General features: G+C 51.6%; 1 protein-coding gene across 1 annotated transcript; it reads left to right on the forward strand.

The window, feature by feature from the left end:
• The first annotated feature begins 8075 nt into the window (after nt 1-8075).
• Nucleotides 8076-17200, forward strand: LOC118587589 (taste receptor cell protein 1). The gene is given in 13 exon segments (XM_036193613.1): nt 8076-8118; nt 8909-9450; nt 9453-10199; nt 11745-11806; nt 13008-13159; nt 13322-13452; nt 13794-13858; nt 14160-14299; nt 15467-15591; nt 15684-15742; nt 15837-15982; nt 16217-16299; nt 17144-17200. Coding segments are annotated over 13 exon segments (2352 nt in total).
• Nucleotides 17201-19383: the final 2183 nt, after the last annotated feature.

Raw genomic sequence — 19383 nt, forward strand, 5'->3', positions numbered from 1 at the left:
CTGACATTTCTAGCGCACACCTGTTTGCAGGCTGAATATACTTTTCCAGCCTTGGGCCCAACCCCAAAGAAGACAGCAACTGCTGTAGACCAAAGAAAACCATCCAGTGAGCAGAGTTGACATTCACCACAGCCTCATGGAAAAGCCAACAGGAATCAGGAAGGTGCTTTGCATGTGCAAACACAGCCCATTGGGCAGAGCAATGTCATTAGGAGCCCAGCTTTCCTGTATCAAACAAAAAGATGCACGTTTAAACCAGGGGGGTTTGGTTTAAAAGAAAGCTTGCTGGGAATGTTCATGCTCACCTTTGATGCCAGCACTTGGGAGGTAAAGTGGATCTTTGTGAGTTCAAGGCCAGCCTGGTCTACATAGTAAGACCCTGTCTCAAAAATAAATGATTTTTAAAAACTTAAACATAAAATGTACAGTTTTTGCTCAGCTTGTGGTAGACGCCTGTAATCCCAGCACCTGGAAAGCTGAGGCAGAAGGAATGCAGACCAGGTCTATACAGCAAGACCGTGTCTAAGGGGAGGAAGAGGTGGTGATGGTGAAAGGGAGGGATGGGGCAGGGGGGAAGGGGAGAGAGGGAGCTCTAACATTCCCAGTTCTGAGACTGTGGCTACTGTCTTAGTTAGTTAGTTAGTTAGTTAGTTAGTTAGTTAGTTAGTTTGGATTTTAGAGACAGGATTTCTTTGTGTAGCCTTGTCTGTCCCAGAACTTGCTCTGTAGACCAGGCTGGCTTCAAAGTCACAGAGATCTGCCTCTGCCTCTCTAAGTGCTGGGATTAAAGGTGTGAGCCCCCCTCCTCCACTGCCTGATACAGATGGTCTTTCAATGTCTAGGGTAGCATATACTTGATGAGTCTAAAATTGATATTGAAGTTTCAGAGCAAAGGGCCAACTCCATCAGCTCTAAGCAGGCTAGACCTCACCACCTGACCCAATGTGCCAATTAAAGAAGAGAATAAGGGGGAAGTGGAGAAAAGATTCTCATCAATGGGACCATATTGGGAAATAAAGATAAAGGGTTCTAATAACCCCAAGCTTGACACACACACACCCTTTTTAACAGTCTAACTTAGCCCAGATTGACCTTGAATTGTTATGTCTCTTAAGATGACTTGGACTTCTGATCCTCCTGCCTCCACCTCTGAAGTGCTGAGATTATAGACATATGTCACTATGCTCAGTTTATGCTATGTTGGGGATCGAACACAAGTCTTGTGCATTCTGGGTAAGCATGCTACCAACTGAGTGACATCTCCAGCCCCCCAGGTCTGTCTCTGGGTACTAACAGATAAGCTTGAAGTTTATTTTGTTTTGTCAAAACAAGTTTTTGCTATGTAGTACTTGGATATCCTGGAACGTCTTAGGTAGACCAGGCTGATCTTGAACCTACAGCTATCCTCCTGCCTCTGCCTCCCAGCTGCTGGGATTACAGGCCTGAGCCACCACTCCCAGTGAGCTTTACGTTTGAAAACTATGGCAGGGGGTGGGAGCTACATAATTAGGAGTCTTGATCACGATCTCAGATCTGCTTCTCTAGGGTAGATTGGGGTAAGTTATCTTTGTTATCCTGTGAGGAGGGTAATTTGGTTCCCATGAGAAGATTACTCACTGCTGCCTAGCATGATGGCTCATGCCCATAATTCCAGCACTCAGGAGACTGAAGCAGGCAGATTGTCATGAGCTCAAGGCGGCAAGCCTGGTCTACATAAAAAGTTCTAGGCCAGCCTAGACATGATATCAAAAAACTGAAAGAGAGCTGAGCATGGTGGTGTTCACCTTTGACTCTAGCATGATGGAAGCAGAGAAGGCTGTGAGTTAGAGGTAAGCCTGGACGGAGCAGGCAGAGAGACACAGGGGAGAATCAGTCCTGCTCTGGAGTCATCTCATTATACAGTGACATGTCTTTGAAGCTTCAATGTTTTGGAATCCAAGATAACTGCAAGCTTAGGACAATGACTAGACAGCTTCAGGCCCACTATAGGAAGGAGTCTGGAGCAAGACACTGTAAAAGCCAATGCTTAGGTGCCTCAGTTCCTCTTCTTGTTCTGCCTTTAGCCTTTAGTCAGATGAGATAGGTTTGGTATCACAAGTCTTTAGACACACGTCACTGAATTATTTACGTGTCTACATGCACAGGCAAGCAAAGGACACACAGTAAAGGAGATTTGTGAAACAAAGACAGAGGTCCTAGGTCCCACCTTGACTTTTGTTACCTGCAGGCCCAAGAGGCATTGATGTCATTTAGCAAAGGCAGTTTCTAAATACCTGTTCAGAAAGGAATATCTTCACTCAGTAGAAGGCAATGAAATTATTAAAGACTCCTTCGGATCATATCAAAACTCAAAATCAAGGCCAGGGACAGTGGTACAAGCTTGTAATCCTAGTACTTGAGAATTGAGGCAGAAGCTATGTATGTACTGAGGTCATTCTCGATGCATAGCAAGTCCAGAGGCTAATCAAAAATTCCCAGGTACAACTAACTTGGCTTGTAATCTCTGCTACACCAGAAAGTGAAGGGGAAAATTGAAAGTTCAGATCCAACCCGGGTTATAGAGTGAGTTCAAGGCCAGCCTGGGCAACTCAAGGAGAACCTGCCTCATAAATAAAGTAACCTGGATGTGGTATCTCACAGCTGAAATCCCAGAACTTGGGAAATGAAGGCATGAGGATTGGGAGTGCAAGGCTACCCTTAGCAACATACTGAGTTTAAGGCCAGCCTGGACTACATGAGGAATTATCCCAACAAAAACAAACTTTAGTTTTGAGATAAGGTCTCAGGTAGGTTGAATTCCCTTTGTAGCTGGGGCAGCCACTGAATTGCTGATTCTTCTGTCTCCACCCCACAACTGCTGAGACGGTAGGTCTGCACCACCATGTCTAGATGATTTAATTCTCTTCTAATACCAAACACACCCAGGCAGTAAGAGGGAGTTGGCAGGCCAGGTACCAGCCTGGAAGAAAAGAGGAGGAAGGGGAAGCAGAAGCATCTTTGGAGGAAAGGAGCACATCTTGGGTTGGAGCATCAGCAGGACACCACTATTCCTCAGTGGAGCAGTATCCAATGGGGCTAAAGATGGGCTAGGACATCCTGACGATAACCAGGCATCCTGCTTACTTGACCTACTGCTGACAGGCCTCATGCAATGCTTCTAGCTCATGCAGACAGCTTAGAAGGTGGGATGATGAACCAGAAAGCTAGATAGGAAGATGGCAGGATGTTAACCAAAACCCTTCCCAGACTCTGGAGAATCCATGGCTTGAACCTTAAGATCAGCAGGGAATCAAAGATAGGGGAATCCTGGGATTGTGGCTTCCCTACTTTGTCTGTATACACACACACACACACACACACACACACACACACACACACACACACGAGTGACCCAATTCACCTTTACCTGTGGGGTCTCATTCCTGCTGTTCTTCCTGCCCAGAAGCATGGGGGTGGACCAATGATTAGAGTCTCTCTCTCTGTCTCTGTCTGTCTGTCTCTGTCTCTGTCTGTCTGTCTGTCTGTCTCTCTCTCTCTCAAGAACATGGCCAGGGCATGTAAGAAGAGTTGGGCTGGTTATGGCCTGGGATTGACCCAGTACTGAGGCCTCCAGTGCCACATGCAGAATTCAGAATTGGAAAGAGACTAGGCAGGATCCTCCTAGACACCCCACTCTTTCCTGCCTGGTCTTCAGAGGGGACTCTAGTCCTGCCCTTGTTGGGTTGAGCCTTAGCCTGTCATAGTATCCTCTCTCATGACTAAAATGACATCCAAGGACTAAGGTCTCCTGAGTAGTGAAAGACTCCATGCCACTTTAGGCTTGGAGCCAGGAAGAGGGTATCAGAAAAGGGAACCCAGCTTGGTGCCCTATCCCTGCGATCAGGAAGGTTCCTGTTGGAAGATGTTTAGGCAAAGCCTAGCATTGGCTGGTCCAGCTGCCTGTGTGTCTAGGCAAATGTCTACCTGGCTCGGAACCCCAGGAGGTTCCACCATACCTACTAATCTCTCAAGACCCTTTGGGTATGTGCACTCTCTGTCTTCCAGCCAGGGACACAGGAAGACAGTGTACAGCATCTCCTCCTGCCAAGGGTACCAGGTAGGATACAGCCTGTGGGAACCCATGACTTAGTCACCAAGGTAAGAGGTCTCCCCAGCACTTGGCTGTATAGGGACCAGAGTGTGACAGGGCTAGAGTGTGGCTGTCAGGGCCATGGAGCTTGAGGAGAACAGAACGGTGCTAGAGAGCCAAGAGAGTTCTTACTGGATGATCAAAGCTGGCCCACAAGAAAAATGTTATGGCCTAGACCTTGGTACAGTCTAGCACTTCCGGATCTTCTACTTCTTTTGTTGACATTTTGTGACATTGGTGTGAGGCCAGGTTCCATCTAATTTACTCCATGTGTAGGTGGCATTGCAGGTGGCATTGCACGTGGCTAGGGACCAGAGTAGGCAGGGAGAGCACCCCCCTGCCAGGCTTAAACTTGCCTACCCTGATCCCTAGTTCACAGTGAACCCCAACACTTGTCACAGACTGAGAACCGATTCTAGCTATTAGCTCTCACCTTTCATACATGATGGCTCCTGATCTCACTCTCTTCCTATTGGGCTTTGAATCCAGAGTCTTTGCAAAGTAAATGTTAGGCAAGAACTCTACCACTGAAGTATACCCCTAGTCCTCTTTTTGACTTACTTTTTTTTTTTTTTAAAGATTTATTTATTTATTATGTATACAGTGTTCTGCCTATATGCATGCTTGCAAGCCAGAAGAGGGCACCAGATCTCATTATAGATGGTTGTAAGCCACCATGTGCTTGCGGGGAATTTAACTCATAACCTCTGGAAGAATAGCCAGTGCTCTTAACTGATGAGCCATCTCATCTCTCCAGCCCTTGACTTACTTTTGAGACAAGATCTTGATAAGTTGACTAGGCAGGCCTTGAATTTATTTATTTATTTTTGGTTTTTCGAGACAGGGTTTCTCTGTGTAGTTTTGTGCCTTTCCTGGAACTCACTTTGTGGACCATGCTGGCCTCGAACTCACAGATATCTGCCTGAGGCCTTGAATTTATGATCTTCCTGCCTTAGCCTCTTGAGAGCTAGGCTTCTGAGCCTGCAGGTCCAGACTGGTTTGGTCTCATTTACTTACTTACTTATTTCAGTTTTAGACAGGGACTCACTATGTAGACCAAGCTGGCTGACTCATATTTGTGGTAATCCCCCTGCCTCTGACTTCCAAGTGCTAGGATTGAAGTGTGTGTATACCACATGCCTGGCTTTCTAGTCAGCCATCACTGACTAGATGACAATGAACTTCTCCAGTTTGACGGTTTGACCCAGTCTGGCCTGGAGGGTGCCAGAGGGGCAGATGGGAAGCCAGTGTCCTGCAGTATGAGTAAGCCTCACTCTTTATACTAGAGCCATCAGAAACAGGATCTTCCTCAGCTGAGTCTGTCCGGAAGGCTGTAGTCCCGCCCACCTGACGGGGTGGAGCGTTGGGTGATCACACCAAGCTCCGTCCTCGAGGGCAGAGGCTTCTTGGCAGCACCAGGTACCCCAGGTAAGACCTGGGCATCCGGGGGACACATGTGAGGGAGGAGATCAAAGGCACAGAGGTGTGTTTACAGGCTTGGGGACAGGTCATGGGGACTGGGGAAGGGCAGCTTCGGGTAGAATGGGCATAGTGGAACCAGGATTGCTGATGGGAGCTGTCAAAGCCTGTCCCTGTCCCTGGGAGGCATCTCTCCCACAGTGCCTCTCAGCCCGCAGTGAAATGGCTCTCCAAGGATGGCAGGGAAGAGGCAGCAGACTCTTGGGGTAGAGCAGAGTACCGGCCTACAGAGGGCAAGTGGTAAAGAAGCCTAGAGAGCAGGCTAGTGGGAAAGCCTGGGGTAGAATTGTGCCATAGGCGATGGTTTCCCCTCTTAGAAAATATTTCTCGTAGCTGTGCCTATTGATACAGGGATCTGATCCCAGCTACTAGGGAGGCTGAAGCAGGAAACTTGCAAATTCAAGAACTGTCTAGGCTGTAGAGTGATTTCAAGGCCAACCTGAGCCACTTAGTGAAACCACATCTCAAGACTTAAAAAAAAAAAAAGAAAGGACTGGACTGTAACAGATAGCACCTCTGTGCACTGTGGCAAAGTCCTGCTTCAACAGTCGGCTGACAGACTGACAGACAGACAGACAGACAGACACCTTCGGGTGAGGAGCAGTGTGCCCAAAGTAGGAGCTAGAGGTTGGTAGGGTCCTGCCTGGGACTCCCCAGGCCCAACTGCTAATGGAGGGTTCCCTCCTTGGGGGTTCTAGTTACTTTCTCCCCATCTCGGCTCTGCTGACCAATAACAGTACTGAGCCCTGGGACCGGGTTGGTCCAGCGGAGGCCAGGAGACCTGAGGCGGAAGGCCGCAAGCCTCTAGTTGTCCCAGCAAGAGTTAGAGGAGGTGACCTGAGCCTGCTCCCTGTTTATCCCTGAGCAGGGGCGCTAAGGAGTTCAAGGCTGCCTATGCCAGTCTCCAGCAGTGTGGCTGGCATGTCTTAGCTTTCTACTGCTGTGAGAAAGACCACAACCAAAGAGCAACTTAGGGAAGAAAGGGTTTACTTGGCTTATGCATTACAGTCTGTCATCAGGCAAAGCAAAAGCTGAACTCAGGGCAAGAACATGGAGGCAGGAGTTGACGTAGAAGCCAAGGAAAGCTATGCACCGGCTTGTTCCCACAGCTTGCTCAGCCTGCTTTCTAGTACACCCCAAGACTACCTGCCCGGGTGTGGCACCACCCACGTCAATCATTAATCAAAAAAATAAATGCCCCATAGACTTGCCTACAGACCAATATTGTGGAGGCATTTTCTCAGCTGAGATTCCTTCTTAGATGACTGACTCTAGCTTATGTCAAGTTGAAAAAGCAAAAGCAAAAACAAAAAAACAAAAAAACCCAACAACAAAACCCCGAACTAACCAACATAGGGCAGACACAGAACTGCAGCTAGAAAGGGGTCTGGAAGGACCCTTCTACCCAAAGCCCCTGCCACCTCCTTCTACCTAATGCAAGGCTCTAATCAGAACTCTGGGAAGGACCACTGGCATGAACTGGGCTATCTCTCTGATCTGCCATAATCCAGCCCCTCCCTGTCTAGTGGATTGGAATGAGTGACTGAGCTGGAACAGAGCTGGGGCAGGGGCTTTGGGTAGAAGCTCACACACGCAGACACAGACACAGACACACACACACACACAGACACACACACACACACATACACACACACACACACACACACACAGAGACACACACACACACACACACATACACACACACACACAGTTCCCACACCAGCTGGCACCTTGCCACCCTCGTAAGCCACCGCTGACTATAACTGTCACCCCCCCCCAAAACACCACTAGCACTCCCTCCTCACCTAAAGACGGGAAAGGATGCTCTTCATCCACCACAGCTCCAGGAACTGACCTGACTGGGATGGTGAGGGAATAAAGAAATGGCAGACCCAGTCACATGCACAGAAAAGCTGGGAGTGGGTGGATTGGGCTCTCTAAGAGAGAAGCCAAAGCACCCTGGTAGCTCATCATGTTTATTATACACAGTTGAACAGGGAGGTGGGGTCACTGCTTACAGCTGAATTAAGAGGTAGGGTTAATACACAGATAAACAAGGAGTCAGGTTATTATATATCGCTAAACAAGGAGGCAGGTTTAACAAACCCCAGTAGAATCAGTCCGTGAGGGAGCCTCACCTAGGGAAGGTTTTGCCATGTCCCTTGGGGCTGAGACATTGGCATCCTTCACATGGCCATGCCCATGTCAACAACACACATCCACTCCGAACCTCACTCACTCAGGGCTTCCTCCATGCCCACAAGGACATTTAACTCTGGACAGCTACTGGCGGAAGTGGACAGCTGAGTGATGGTGGATCTCAGGGCATCTGGCATTTTAGGCAAGACCTCTACACTGAGTTCTACTCCAACCTGATGAGTCTTTTCCTGAAGGGGACTTGCAAAGGACATCATTGTGTCTGGCACCTGACGCTGCATCCTTGGAAGCCTTGGCAGAAGCCTGCAGCATGGACAAGCAGTGGTTTCCTGCAGCTGGAATTCTCCTGGCTGGTAAGTGAGTAGGGAAAGGGAAGGTGAGCTGGGTACCCTCTCCCCATCACCTGCTTACTTGCTAGGGAAGGGCAGAATCCTTCTCCTCAGTGAACTCCATGACTCCCACCCCAGGGCTTCCCTTCACTGTCTCCATGTTTTTCTGGCCTTGACCAGCCTAAGGGATGCTAGGGAAAGATTGGAGACCCCGGGCTCCTTCACAGCACTCAGGGTTACCTGTTTGGAGCTATATACACGTGTAGATAGGTATGTTTGGCATTAACCCCAGAGCCTTCAGAGATTCCCCACATATGTGTTCCACCACCCAGTCAGCCCCTAAGAATCTTAGAACCCTGTATGCAGGGAATATGGTCAGGTCACAGTCTCAGCCACAATGGAGACGCACTCAGTATTTTCAGCACCATCAGGTTAGTCTAGGCCTTAGACATGGTTTGAATAGAGTAGGCAAGACTCTCAACTGGCAACCACTTGAGCCTGGGAGACTTCTCCTTGGGAAGGTCCTTGATGTGGAGGTTGTTAGGAGACAGACAGACAAATCTTGAAGACATGTCCCACTGTCCTTACAATGCCTGTTCCTAGGTGGAGGTAAAGGCATCCCTGGTGTCAACCAGGCTAGAGTCAGGGAGGGGAGATAACCTGACTGAGTAGCTTCGTGGTTTGGGGCCTAACCAGGTCCAGGTGTTGCTCTCAGGTATCTAAGTGAGCAAGATGTGAGAGGGTGAGATCTGAGAGGTTGGGGGCCAGTCCTGCCCACCAGACACTGGAGAACCAGGCCTGTCTTGCTTTGCAGCCTTGCTGGCAGGCTCAGCTTCTACCCTGACCCTTCCTTCTACGCATGAAGACCTTAAGCAGTTTCCTTCAGCCCCTGGCACATCTGCTCAGCAAAGCAGCAGCATTCCTCTGGACTTCCTGACAGAAACTGTTGGCCACATCAACTCAGTTGAGAGGGGACTGGAGGCCCTGGAGAGGAGGGCAGGAGCCCTTTCTACAGAGGCAGTTGGAGGCCAAGAGTTCCCCTCAATGCCTGGCCTCTTAGGAAGTACCAGGCCCTTGCTCAGGGTCATACCTGGACCAATCCCCTCAGCCCTGACCACATCTGCAGCCCACGTGACTGTTGACTCTCAGCCAGTGTCATCTGGGGCTGACCCTGTAAAGAAAAACGTGGCCTCTGGAACTCTAGAAACAATCACTATGTCATCGCCACAGCCTTCTCTCACACGTGGATCCAAGCAGAAGTTCAGCAAGGTCTCCAGGTTGTGTTCAACAGTCCCTGCCTCTGCATCACTGGAGACAATTGATGCACCTAAACCAACATGGCATCCAATAAGAGCTTCCCTTTTCTCTCCATATTTTCTAGATCTCTGTGCCTGTTATGGAACACCTCCAGTCCCACTGCATGGAGGGATGGCCACTCCAGGCTGGAGGCATCCTCAGGGAGATCAGGGCCGGACCTGACCTCCGAATCCTTTCCAGTGGCTTCTGGGTCATCTGAAAACACTGTAGCTTTGGGCACAGGCCCAGGAGCCCGTGCTTCTGTGTGGCTGTTGTTCTCAGCAACATCACCTTCACATCCATCCTCCCCCGACTCCCCACCCTCCTCATCGGCACTGCTCCTGCCTTCATCCTCAACCCTGGCCCCCATTTCCTCTGTCACCACAGGAAACAGGGACCCTCCTAAACCCTCTGTGTCTGTGACTGCACCCTCAGCTATAGACTCTTCCATTAAAACCTCAAACCTTACACCCCTGATGGCCCTACGACCCAGCCACCCTAGGCCATTGGTTTCTACCACCCCAATCCGCCTGCCCACCCTCTCCCTCCAACATTTCTCCAAACCTCCCTCTGTCCCACACAGCTCGAGCTTCACAGAGGTATCTAGGGATGCTGATGCTAGCCAGTCCTCTGCCCTGCCTCACCCTGGCCAAGATGTGACTTTGCAGGACCTGAGTTCCTCCACTCCAGGACCTAGTCATGTGACTCACTCTGTGACCTTCAGGATCAACAGCAAATGCCTCACAACAGCTGTCAGGAACCTGGTAGCCCTGGAGTGCCCGCTGCTGAATAAGCTTATCTGCTACCAGGTGTGGCACCTGCTCACTGGGTGGATGAAGACACTCTTTCCTGCTCTGCTTTCCTTCTGAGTATACCAGGCACAGCCACAACACACGCTATACAGGTCTTGGCTCCTAAGAGCAGCTACACACAAAATAATAAAACCTAATAAGTACCACACTGGGCTCCCGAGAGGAGTCTGAGGCGAGGCTAGGCAGAAATACTTCTTAGAAGTCATTACAGAGGGAACATCTCACAGTGGGGGAGGCCTCACCTACAAGAAATAGGGCAGGTTCTCACAGTGCAGCTGCTGGCTTTTTATCAGCACATAGCCTCATCCAGAACTAGGAACCCTGATGCCCTGGCAAAGTGGGGCACAGTTCCTGCCTCAATTCTGGAATCAGGAGCACGGTCGGTATCCCGGTCAAGAACCACCATGTCTCACCTGCCATACAGGGCACAATTTCTTGTCCATTTGCTGAACGGTTCATCTCTGTGGGCAACTCGGGAAACAACAGGACCAAAGGACTGTTCCTGAGGCAGGAGCTACAGTCCTTTGGTCTAACGGAGACCAGATTATAATCGCAACAAGCTGTGGGAAAGAACATAGGAAGCTAGCAAACTGCTGAGTGGTGTGCCTTGCACACACTGGGTAACCACTCTACCACAGCAATGGATCCTCTTTTGTGGTTTTTTTTAGTTAGTTAGTTAGTTAGTTAGTTAGTTAGTTAGTTAGTTAGTTAGTTAGTTTGTTGTTTTGAGACAAGGTCTCACTGTGCAGCATGGCTGGCCTAGAACTCACTATGGAGACCAGGCTGGCCTGGAACTCCCAGAAATCCACCTGCCTCTGCCTCCCAAGTACTGGGATTAAACTCATGTGCCACCACACCCAGCCTTCTTTTTGGTTTTTGTTCGTTTGTTTTTTGAGACAGAGTTTTTATGTAACCAAACCTGGCTTTGAATTGGTCCTTGGGCATTCCTCTCTAAAGTTCTGTCATGCCGAATGTTATCACATCTGGCCTGGCTGTGGTTTTTATGTCTTTTCGGTTGGCTGGGCTTTTGTTTGCACTTGTTGTTTATTTGTTTGAGCAGGTCCCCACTATGTAGCCCAGGCTGACCGTGAACCTGCCTCAGCCTCCTAAGTGCAGGGGCCAAAGGCACGAACTGCTACACCTAGCATTTAATGGGAATGGAGAGAGGGTAGCCACAGCAGTGAAGGACTTCCCAAGGGCAGAGGGAACACTGTTTGGGGGAACCCAAGTGGCAGAGAGGCTGGCAAAGGACTCTATGGTAAATGAGGGCGGGAGTGGCAGCCCAGGCTGGCAGCTGGCGGGATGCAGAGCCCAGGGTGACTGGACTACTGAGGTAAAGCCTGTACATGTGTAGGCCCTGGACAGACGGATCTGGGATAGGATCTCAGCACAAGGTAATTGCAAGCGTCAGGCTACCAGAGGGGAACTGCCCAGGAAAGGCCCAGCTGGACCAGGAGCAGGGATGAGACCACTTTAGAGGCCAGGGCAGATGGAGGGACACAAGGCAGGGGTGGACAGGCTGACCCCATGCCTCTGCCTCAGCTCCAGCTTATCTACCATGAGACCTTCTCCAGCTTCAAGAATGTCAGTGCCCTGCTGTTTCGGTGAGTATGACTCTCAACTGACCTATGCCTTTAGCAGCCCTAGTCCAGGCTGCTCAACCCTGCCCAAGTGCCAGAAACCTTGGCCCAGATGGGTGGATAAGAGGCCCACGTTTGTGTCTACGTCCAGCTGTGCTGCATGACCTCAGCTGGCTTTCCTGCTCTTTCCTGACTCCAGCTGTTGGGTTTGGACAGTTATATCAGGACTGTCTGAGTACAGTGAGAAGACAGGCAAAGGGTGCATCAGGCTACTTATTCTGGGGATAGCGCCATGTAAATGATATGTAAATAAATGTAAATCCTTGGGCCGAACTCTCTCCTGGGCTGCTAGGAAAGTAGACTACCTCCAGAGTTGGGAGTGAAGGGAATCCAGGCCACGATCACAGCTGCTTCAAAAATGTTCTTTTTGCCGGGTAGAGATGGCACACACCTTTAATCCCAGCACTCGGGAGGCAGAGCCAGGCTGATCTCTGTGAGTTTGAGGCCAGCCTGGGCTACAGAGCGAGGTCCAGAACAACCAGGGCTACAACGAGAAACGCTGTCTTGAAAAAACTTTTTTCCCTTTTAATAAACTGTGACTCCCTGAGCCCGTTTTTATCCCCCAGCCCTGGGATGGCACAGGTGCTCACAGGAAGGGCAAGTGTTCTTTTAGATCCTGAGGTGGTTTTTTTCCAAGTCTCTCCCCGAGAGCTGTCTGAAGGAGCTACCTCCCCTAGGACATGAGCAATTGACCCTTCTCTAGGCTTTCAGCAATCCCTCAGGTCTGTCACCTCCCTCTCTCCAGAGTCTCCTACTTTTTGAACTGCAGCTGAGGCTTTCTGTATCCACTGGACCTCCTGAGAGCCCCCAGTCAGCGGTGGCCTCCTTGAGCAACACCTTACCCCAGTCTTTCCCTGGACGAGATTCCCTGTGTCCCTGTGAGAACCAGCCCTTGAGGAGTCCAAGGGATCTTACTTTATCCGAGCACGCGCGGTGTGCTCGCCTGCCTGCATCCTTCAGGCCTCACAACAGGCAGCCCTCTAAGAAGGGGATTTTATCCCCATTTACCCAGGAGCCCCAACCCGGCAGGGGTCATATGACCCGTTCAGTGGTGCAGGGAGGTTCCTCTCTGCTGCTACTAGCTGCTGGGGTAGGCTTCTCTCCTTCAGCACCCTGCCTTCTGCACCATCCAGGCCTACCTTGCCCCCACTGGTCCCTCCTGCAGGCCTGGTTCTACAGAAGTGAAAGCCTCACTGGTGTTTGGGCAGCCGGATCCCTCAGCCCTAGAAATCCTCTGGACTTTGTACCGCAAAGCGAAGGCCTCCAGATGGCTGCTTGGGTACCTGTCCCTGGCTGACAGCAGCCTCTCCGCTGATGGTGAGTCTAGAGCAACGCCTGACCCCTGCCTCTTGACCCGCCCAAAGAGGAGGCTGACCCCGCTCCTTGGAGGGGTCCAATTCAGTCTGCCCAAGCCCTGAGAAGGCCATGGTGGGAAAGGTGGCTGTTCCAACTTCACAGACTCCGTATGTGGCTCTGCAGGGCACAACATGACAGACCTTACCCTGGAAACCATCAACATCAGCTTCACACTCATGAGGCCCTTCCTGCCCCAGCTGCTTCTGCCTGGTTCGCAACCTTTTATCCTGTTGGAGAAGCAGATCCTCCAGCTGGTGAGGTGTCCCCTCCCCTACTTCTGGGACTGGGATGTTCTCCCTGCCTCCCTTGTCAATAGCTTTTAGTGGTAGGTGCCATGGTCCCAATGAAAGCGGCACCCACTTGTCGTATGTGGGAAGGCAAGTATGGAGGGAACCCAGGCCTGCCCTGAGGGGAAGCTGCCTGAGGAGGAGAAAGCTCTGAGGGGTGTCAGTGGCCAGGCTGCCACCAGATAGCCCTGCTCAGAAGACTACACTAGAGAAGGCTCTCAGGTCCTTATCTAGAGCCTGACCCCACCCTATCCTGGGCCTCAGGACAGGCATCTTGCAGGCAATCTGACCTCCAGGACTTCCTATAGGTCACCCAGGAGGTGTCAAGATTCTACAAGGCTAAGCCCCAGGACCAGCCCCTGCTCCTATTCAGGTAGGTTGAATATCCCATCCAGTCTGTCCAGTCCTCCAGCCACGCCATCCCCGCTTACCCAGCCTACCTGGCTGCTCTCTTGGAGGCATATCACTAGGGCAACTCCACCCCTAACGCAAAGCCGGGAGGTACAGGTGTAGGCTGGAGACCACCAACAAGGACTTTGTCTAAGCTGGCCTGAGTCTGCCTCATGGAGCTCTGCTCTTGGGGTTAGGAACATAGGGTGTATACTTAGGAGCTCAGCACTTGCTTCTAGAAGCATGTACTGGCAAAGACACTGCACTCTCCCATCCTCCCCTAGCAATGTGAACGAGTGGGTGAGCATTTACATGGAATACAAGTTCAAGAGTTCCATCCCCACCCACCTCAAAGGCCTGGCCAGTTACCTGGCCCATCACATAACAGACCCCACCCTCCAGAAATCCAGCATGGTGGCCAATGGTGAGTGATCTTGGGCCCCATATACGCCCTGGGTCAGCCTATCTCTCTAGGCCTCACTGCCCCCTCTGAGAAGGGCAGAACTTTCAACAGCAAAGCTTGTGTGCCAGCTCATAGAGAGAAAGTGGGCCTAGAGCTCTGTGGGAAGCTTGGGCTCAGAGATACAAGATGGACCAGTCAACTCTCAATGGTCACCTTAATCCTTAATGTCCCAAGAGAGGAGCCAACAGTAGGTCAGCTCTATCACCAAGGCCAGGATTGCATGAAGACTGTCCCATGAGGCCCCTGAATGGAAGAGTTGAGCAAGCTTGTACATCCATCCAGAAATCCAAGGTCTCTGTCTCCTGAAGCCACAACCTGGAGCTGTCCTGGGGTGGACCCTCAGCCTAGGAAGTGCTGATTCACTTCAGGGCTGTCCCGGCCACCTCCCTCTGCAGTCTCTCAGGTTGAGTGCCACCATCCGGTGGGCTCTGCTCTGTAGCTCCCAGAGTCGGGCCTTGGTTTGGGTCTCTGCCCTATCTTTCTCAGAGCTGACTTTCAACATAGGGTGTGCCTTCCCCATCGGTGTTGACCCTCAAAGGACCCATCATCCCCTTAGCAGACATTAGGACTGCCCACTCCTCTTCACTAAGGGCTGTGCTGTGCATTTCTGTAAGTCGTTATGGAGCCCTTCCTGGGAGATTAGGGATTGTAAAAGACACAGTAGCCAGCAAGATCTCCTGCTGTGACGTCTGAGCCAGCAGGCCATCACCCTTCCACTAGAATGACCACAAAGGGCTAGAGAGTAAATATTCTTTTGCCCTTGGTGGCTCCTGGCTCCTCCCTTCGAGGGAGAACAGAGCCAGCCCTCCTAGGTAGCTCACAGTAGGTGAGCTGGCTGTGTTCCCGCACAATTTCATATACAAACATGGAAATTGTGTATCACGTTCTTTTCATACCACACTGCTGACATTTTCCATCCACTTAAACATGTAAGTCCACCTTACCTCATTAGTCTAACAAAAGCAGGCAGCAAGGACCTCAGACCAAGTGTGCTGACCACTGGAGGGAAGGAAGCAGTGGGTCTGTGCAAGCAACCCTGGCCAGGGTGTGGTCCTACCCCAGAGCTCTCAGGAGACAGGAGTCCTGGCTGCTGACACCACCCCACCCCACCCCACCCCGTCACCTTAGGGGAGAAAGCAGAGCTGGCGCTTTATGAGACTTGGCTCCTGATCCTGGGTCACCCCTTCACCAAGGCCATGGAGAACAAGACTCGTTCTGAGTCCCAGGAGCTTCGTGGTCGGCTGACAAAATGGGTGACGTGAGGCAACGGGTACATGGAGAAAGGGGGTGTGGCTGGCCTCGGCTGTGCAACCCTCTGACACTCTTGGTTGTCTTCTGACCTCAGCTAACCTCAGCCCTCCAGCCTCTGCAGAACTTTGCTCAAGTGGTGGTGGAGGGATTCCAGTGAGTCTTCAGTTCGGCGGGCGGGTCCTGCAGCTGGAGGAGAGGGCCTCTCTGCATCTCTCCAGCCCCCTGAAGCCTGTCATGGTCCTCCCAGGCAGGAACCACTGACTGCCAAAGTGCAAGCTGCCTTCTTTGGGGCTGCACCAGCCCAGGCCATCATTCAAGACTGCATGCACCAAGCCCTGAGCTTCCTGCAGGAAACTGAGGGTCTCCAGTTGGAGATGCTCCTCCCAGCCCTTGGTCAGTGCCTCTCCCTCTCTTCATGTCCTTCCTCCCCCTGCTCTCCGGCCTTGCTGTTTCTGCCACCCTGGCCTTCCCTCCGGCACACAGCACTGCATGGCTGTTTGCTCTTAGCCTTCCTGTGAGCCCCCAGGGTACACTGGCTCCAAGTGTCCTGGGAACAACCACCAGGCCTAGCGGTCCCTGAGGGCTTGGAGGATGAAAAACCCACTCAGCCTTTCCCTTCTGCTCCAGGCATCCCCAGCTTCGAAGCCTCCAGAGGCTCCAGCCATGGGTTCACGCCAAACCTCCAGCTCATCACTTCTCTCCTTGTCCTGGTGAGTCTGGCCAGGAAAGGGCTTCTTCCTAAGAAACAGGCTGAGCCTTTGAGACCTTAGCCCAAACAAAGGGTCAGCAGCCTGCTACCCACCTAAACTTGAGTTCTCTTCACATGCCAGCTAGAATGGTGTGCTTTCCACTTGGGGCTCGGGTTTGACCCCATGACTGCACCTCCATGGTTCCGACCGGAGGACCAAAGCCCCACAGCAGTAGCCCTTTTGCCAAGCAAGCAGAGACTAATCACCCTGGTTGGCTTGGGGAGGCGGTGTGGAGGAGCTATCTCTGCACAGTCTGCCTAACCTTCTCCTGAGTTACTGCCACCGAGCTGGGAGTACAGGCCATATAACAGCAGGGATCTCACCTTGGGCAAAAGCCAAGAAGTGGCCCGGCTGACTCCTCCCAGAAGCCACTGGAGCTCTGGACGTGGGCTAGGGCGACATAAGCAGAGCTCTGGCCACAAGGGGAGAACTGGGGCAGAGAGTGGAGATGTGGAGAGTGGAGGTCTTAACTCCCACCACATAAGGATGCTGTCAGTGACCACTCCAGGCCCTCGACAAGTCCTCAGATGATGCCAACTCAATTCCTGCCTGCCCTCCACCTTGACCCAAGGCCAGGTAGATGGGGGAGGGCAGCAGCAGCCAACAATTACATGAGTGAGTTTTCTCACCAGGTAGCCCAGATTGGCCTTTAACTCACTGCAGAGCCCACGCTGGCCTCAAATTTGCAGTGGTCCCCCTGCCTAGACTTCCAGGAAGCAGGATTACAGTGCTGCCATGCTCCATCTTCTTTGTTTCCAGACATTGCTTTTGACTCCTGGCTTTTGTCTCTTTTCTATACCCACAGGTGGCCCTTGGTGCTGCTCCCCACTTCACCGAGAAGCAAATCTCATACCTCTCCTAGGCCACCTCACCTCACCTCATCTGGGGCTTCCAGATAGTACCTCTCAACCCCGAAGAGTAAAGCTGCAGGACACCAGCTCGGAAAAGGCAAGCCTGGGACTTTCTTCAAGCTCCCGCCTCACCTCCACACTACATAAAACTGAGGAAAACACTCCCTCTTGTGTCCATGGTTGCAAAGCCAGTCCCTGTTTGGGGCTTCACATTCCCTTAGCTCCCACTACCTCACCAAGAGGTGGGCAATGACTCCCTTCACATTGTAAGGCCAAGCCCATAGGCTCCCCACAGCATGGACAGATGAGTCAGGACAAAAGGAGTCAGGTCGCACAGAATGTTGTCAGGCCCTGCTGCCACCACACACTACCCATGAAATGGGGACCACATTTAGGCAGGTGAGAGACCAAGAGCCAATGTGTATACACAGAGCATGCAGGGCTAGAGACACTGAGTGTCCGTGATGCTCATGCACAGTGAACCCCTATGGTGGTTCTCACAACTTTGCCTAAGGATTTGTGTCCAGGCTACATAAGGAGCTCCACCTGCCTGCCAACCTCAGCACAGCACAGACACCCTGGCCAGCCAGAAAGGACTCTATAGCCCTTCCTGCTGAATAAGCAAGGGGTGTCCCGACAAGGCTGCACTGTTAGTGTCTGGAGGTGGCAGCCAGGGAGGAAGCCCAGAACGCATGCAAGACAACAGCGGGCAAAAACCCAGGGCTTGCTGGCTAGATGCCCCTGGTAGTGCACCTCAGCTGAAATGGCAGGTGGGGCTAGAAGCACCCCTCCATTTCCAGCAGGGGGAACCAAAGAGGCACACAGGCCATGCTCCCAGCTGCTTTGGGGGGCTGACAGTGATCCAGCCCAACCCCTCTGAGCAAACCAGGGAAGGAGTATACAAGCTTGCAAAGATGAAGTCTTCGCTGCTACCCCATCTTCCTATTTCTCCTGAGACCACAATTTGGGAGAAAACTGTCCCTCCATTCACCTTGCAGACCCTGCTTGTCACCAAAACTGGCTGCTAGGGCTCTCGGCCTCTTGTCTTGGGCTTGAACTTCCCCAGGCTGGAGCCTCAAGGACCGGAGCCCGCTCCTGGCATTCACCGAGTCCGGTGATGAGTGTGGGTCTAGCCATGCCCCCTGAGGCAGATTTGCTCAGGCAGGTCTGGGGTAGGCATTAGGGACCTGAGCAGGATGCAGAGGGTCCCGCAGGCACACAAGTCCAGAGCTGGCTCTGGGTCTTCACACAGCCACTAACTTCATGTTACGCTGCTGCAAATCCCGTCCATGGGTTTCTCCATCTGTAGCTTGAAGGAACATGGCGGTGGTGTACTCTTGAGGCCCTGCTCCCTGAGTCTGCTTAGAAATCTGATTAAACCTCACATCTACCTTCCTAGCACTGGAGGATGAGGTGGGATAGTTAACCATTTGAGGCCAGCCTAGGCTGCATACATACAGGGCCAGCAGCTAGTGATGGACTCAAAATCAGGAGCTTGTGAAACCAGTTCCAAGTAAAGGACCTACCTGTAAGATGTTGACGCAGAGGACAGGACTCATCTCTCTGGCCCTGGTATCCTGAAGGACCAGTCATCTAACAAGGGGACGAGGGTAGATTGACAGCCCTGTCCTGGTGGTTCCTACAATGGTGGTGTGTCATAGTTCCTATTCCCACCAACTCCAAAGGCCAGGTGCTGGATCTAAATGTAGTTTCAACATGACCCCCCAGGGTTCACATGTTAAAATTTAATCCCCATTGTGAGGTGGGAGGATAGGAATTTAATCCAGTTATTGTGCTTAGAGGTGGTGTGTTTGAGGCGATTAAGATTAAAATTACCAGGTGGAGCCCCATGATCTAACACTGGCAGCTCTACAGACCGCCCAGAAGACACACAGGCATGTGCTCTCTTGCCCTGTGATGCCCCGATCCACCTCAGGATTCTGCCAACAAGAATGTCAGCATTAGATATGGCTGTTCAACTGTGGACCTCTTGAACCACCACTCAAAGCTGAGTGTGGTCACAACACACATGCCCAGAACTAGAAAGCTGGGGCAGAAAGACTGCTGATTTTTAGACCCAAACAATCAATCATTAGAACTTTTTGCCTGTGGTGTTGCTGAGAGAAAAGGCATTCAGGCACAACAGGCACAGGGAAATGGCAGCTGCCACTTCAAACCCCCGGTGCTCAAGGCT

Source organism: Onychomys torridus, chromosome 7, assembly GCF_903995425.1.
Source record: "Onychomys torridus chromosome 7, mOncTor1.1, whole genome shotgun sequence".
Taxonomy (NCBI): Eukaryota; Metazoa; Chordata; class Mammalia; order Rodentia; family Cricetidae; genus Onychomys; species Onychomys torridus.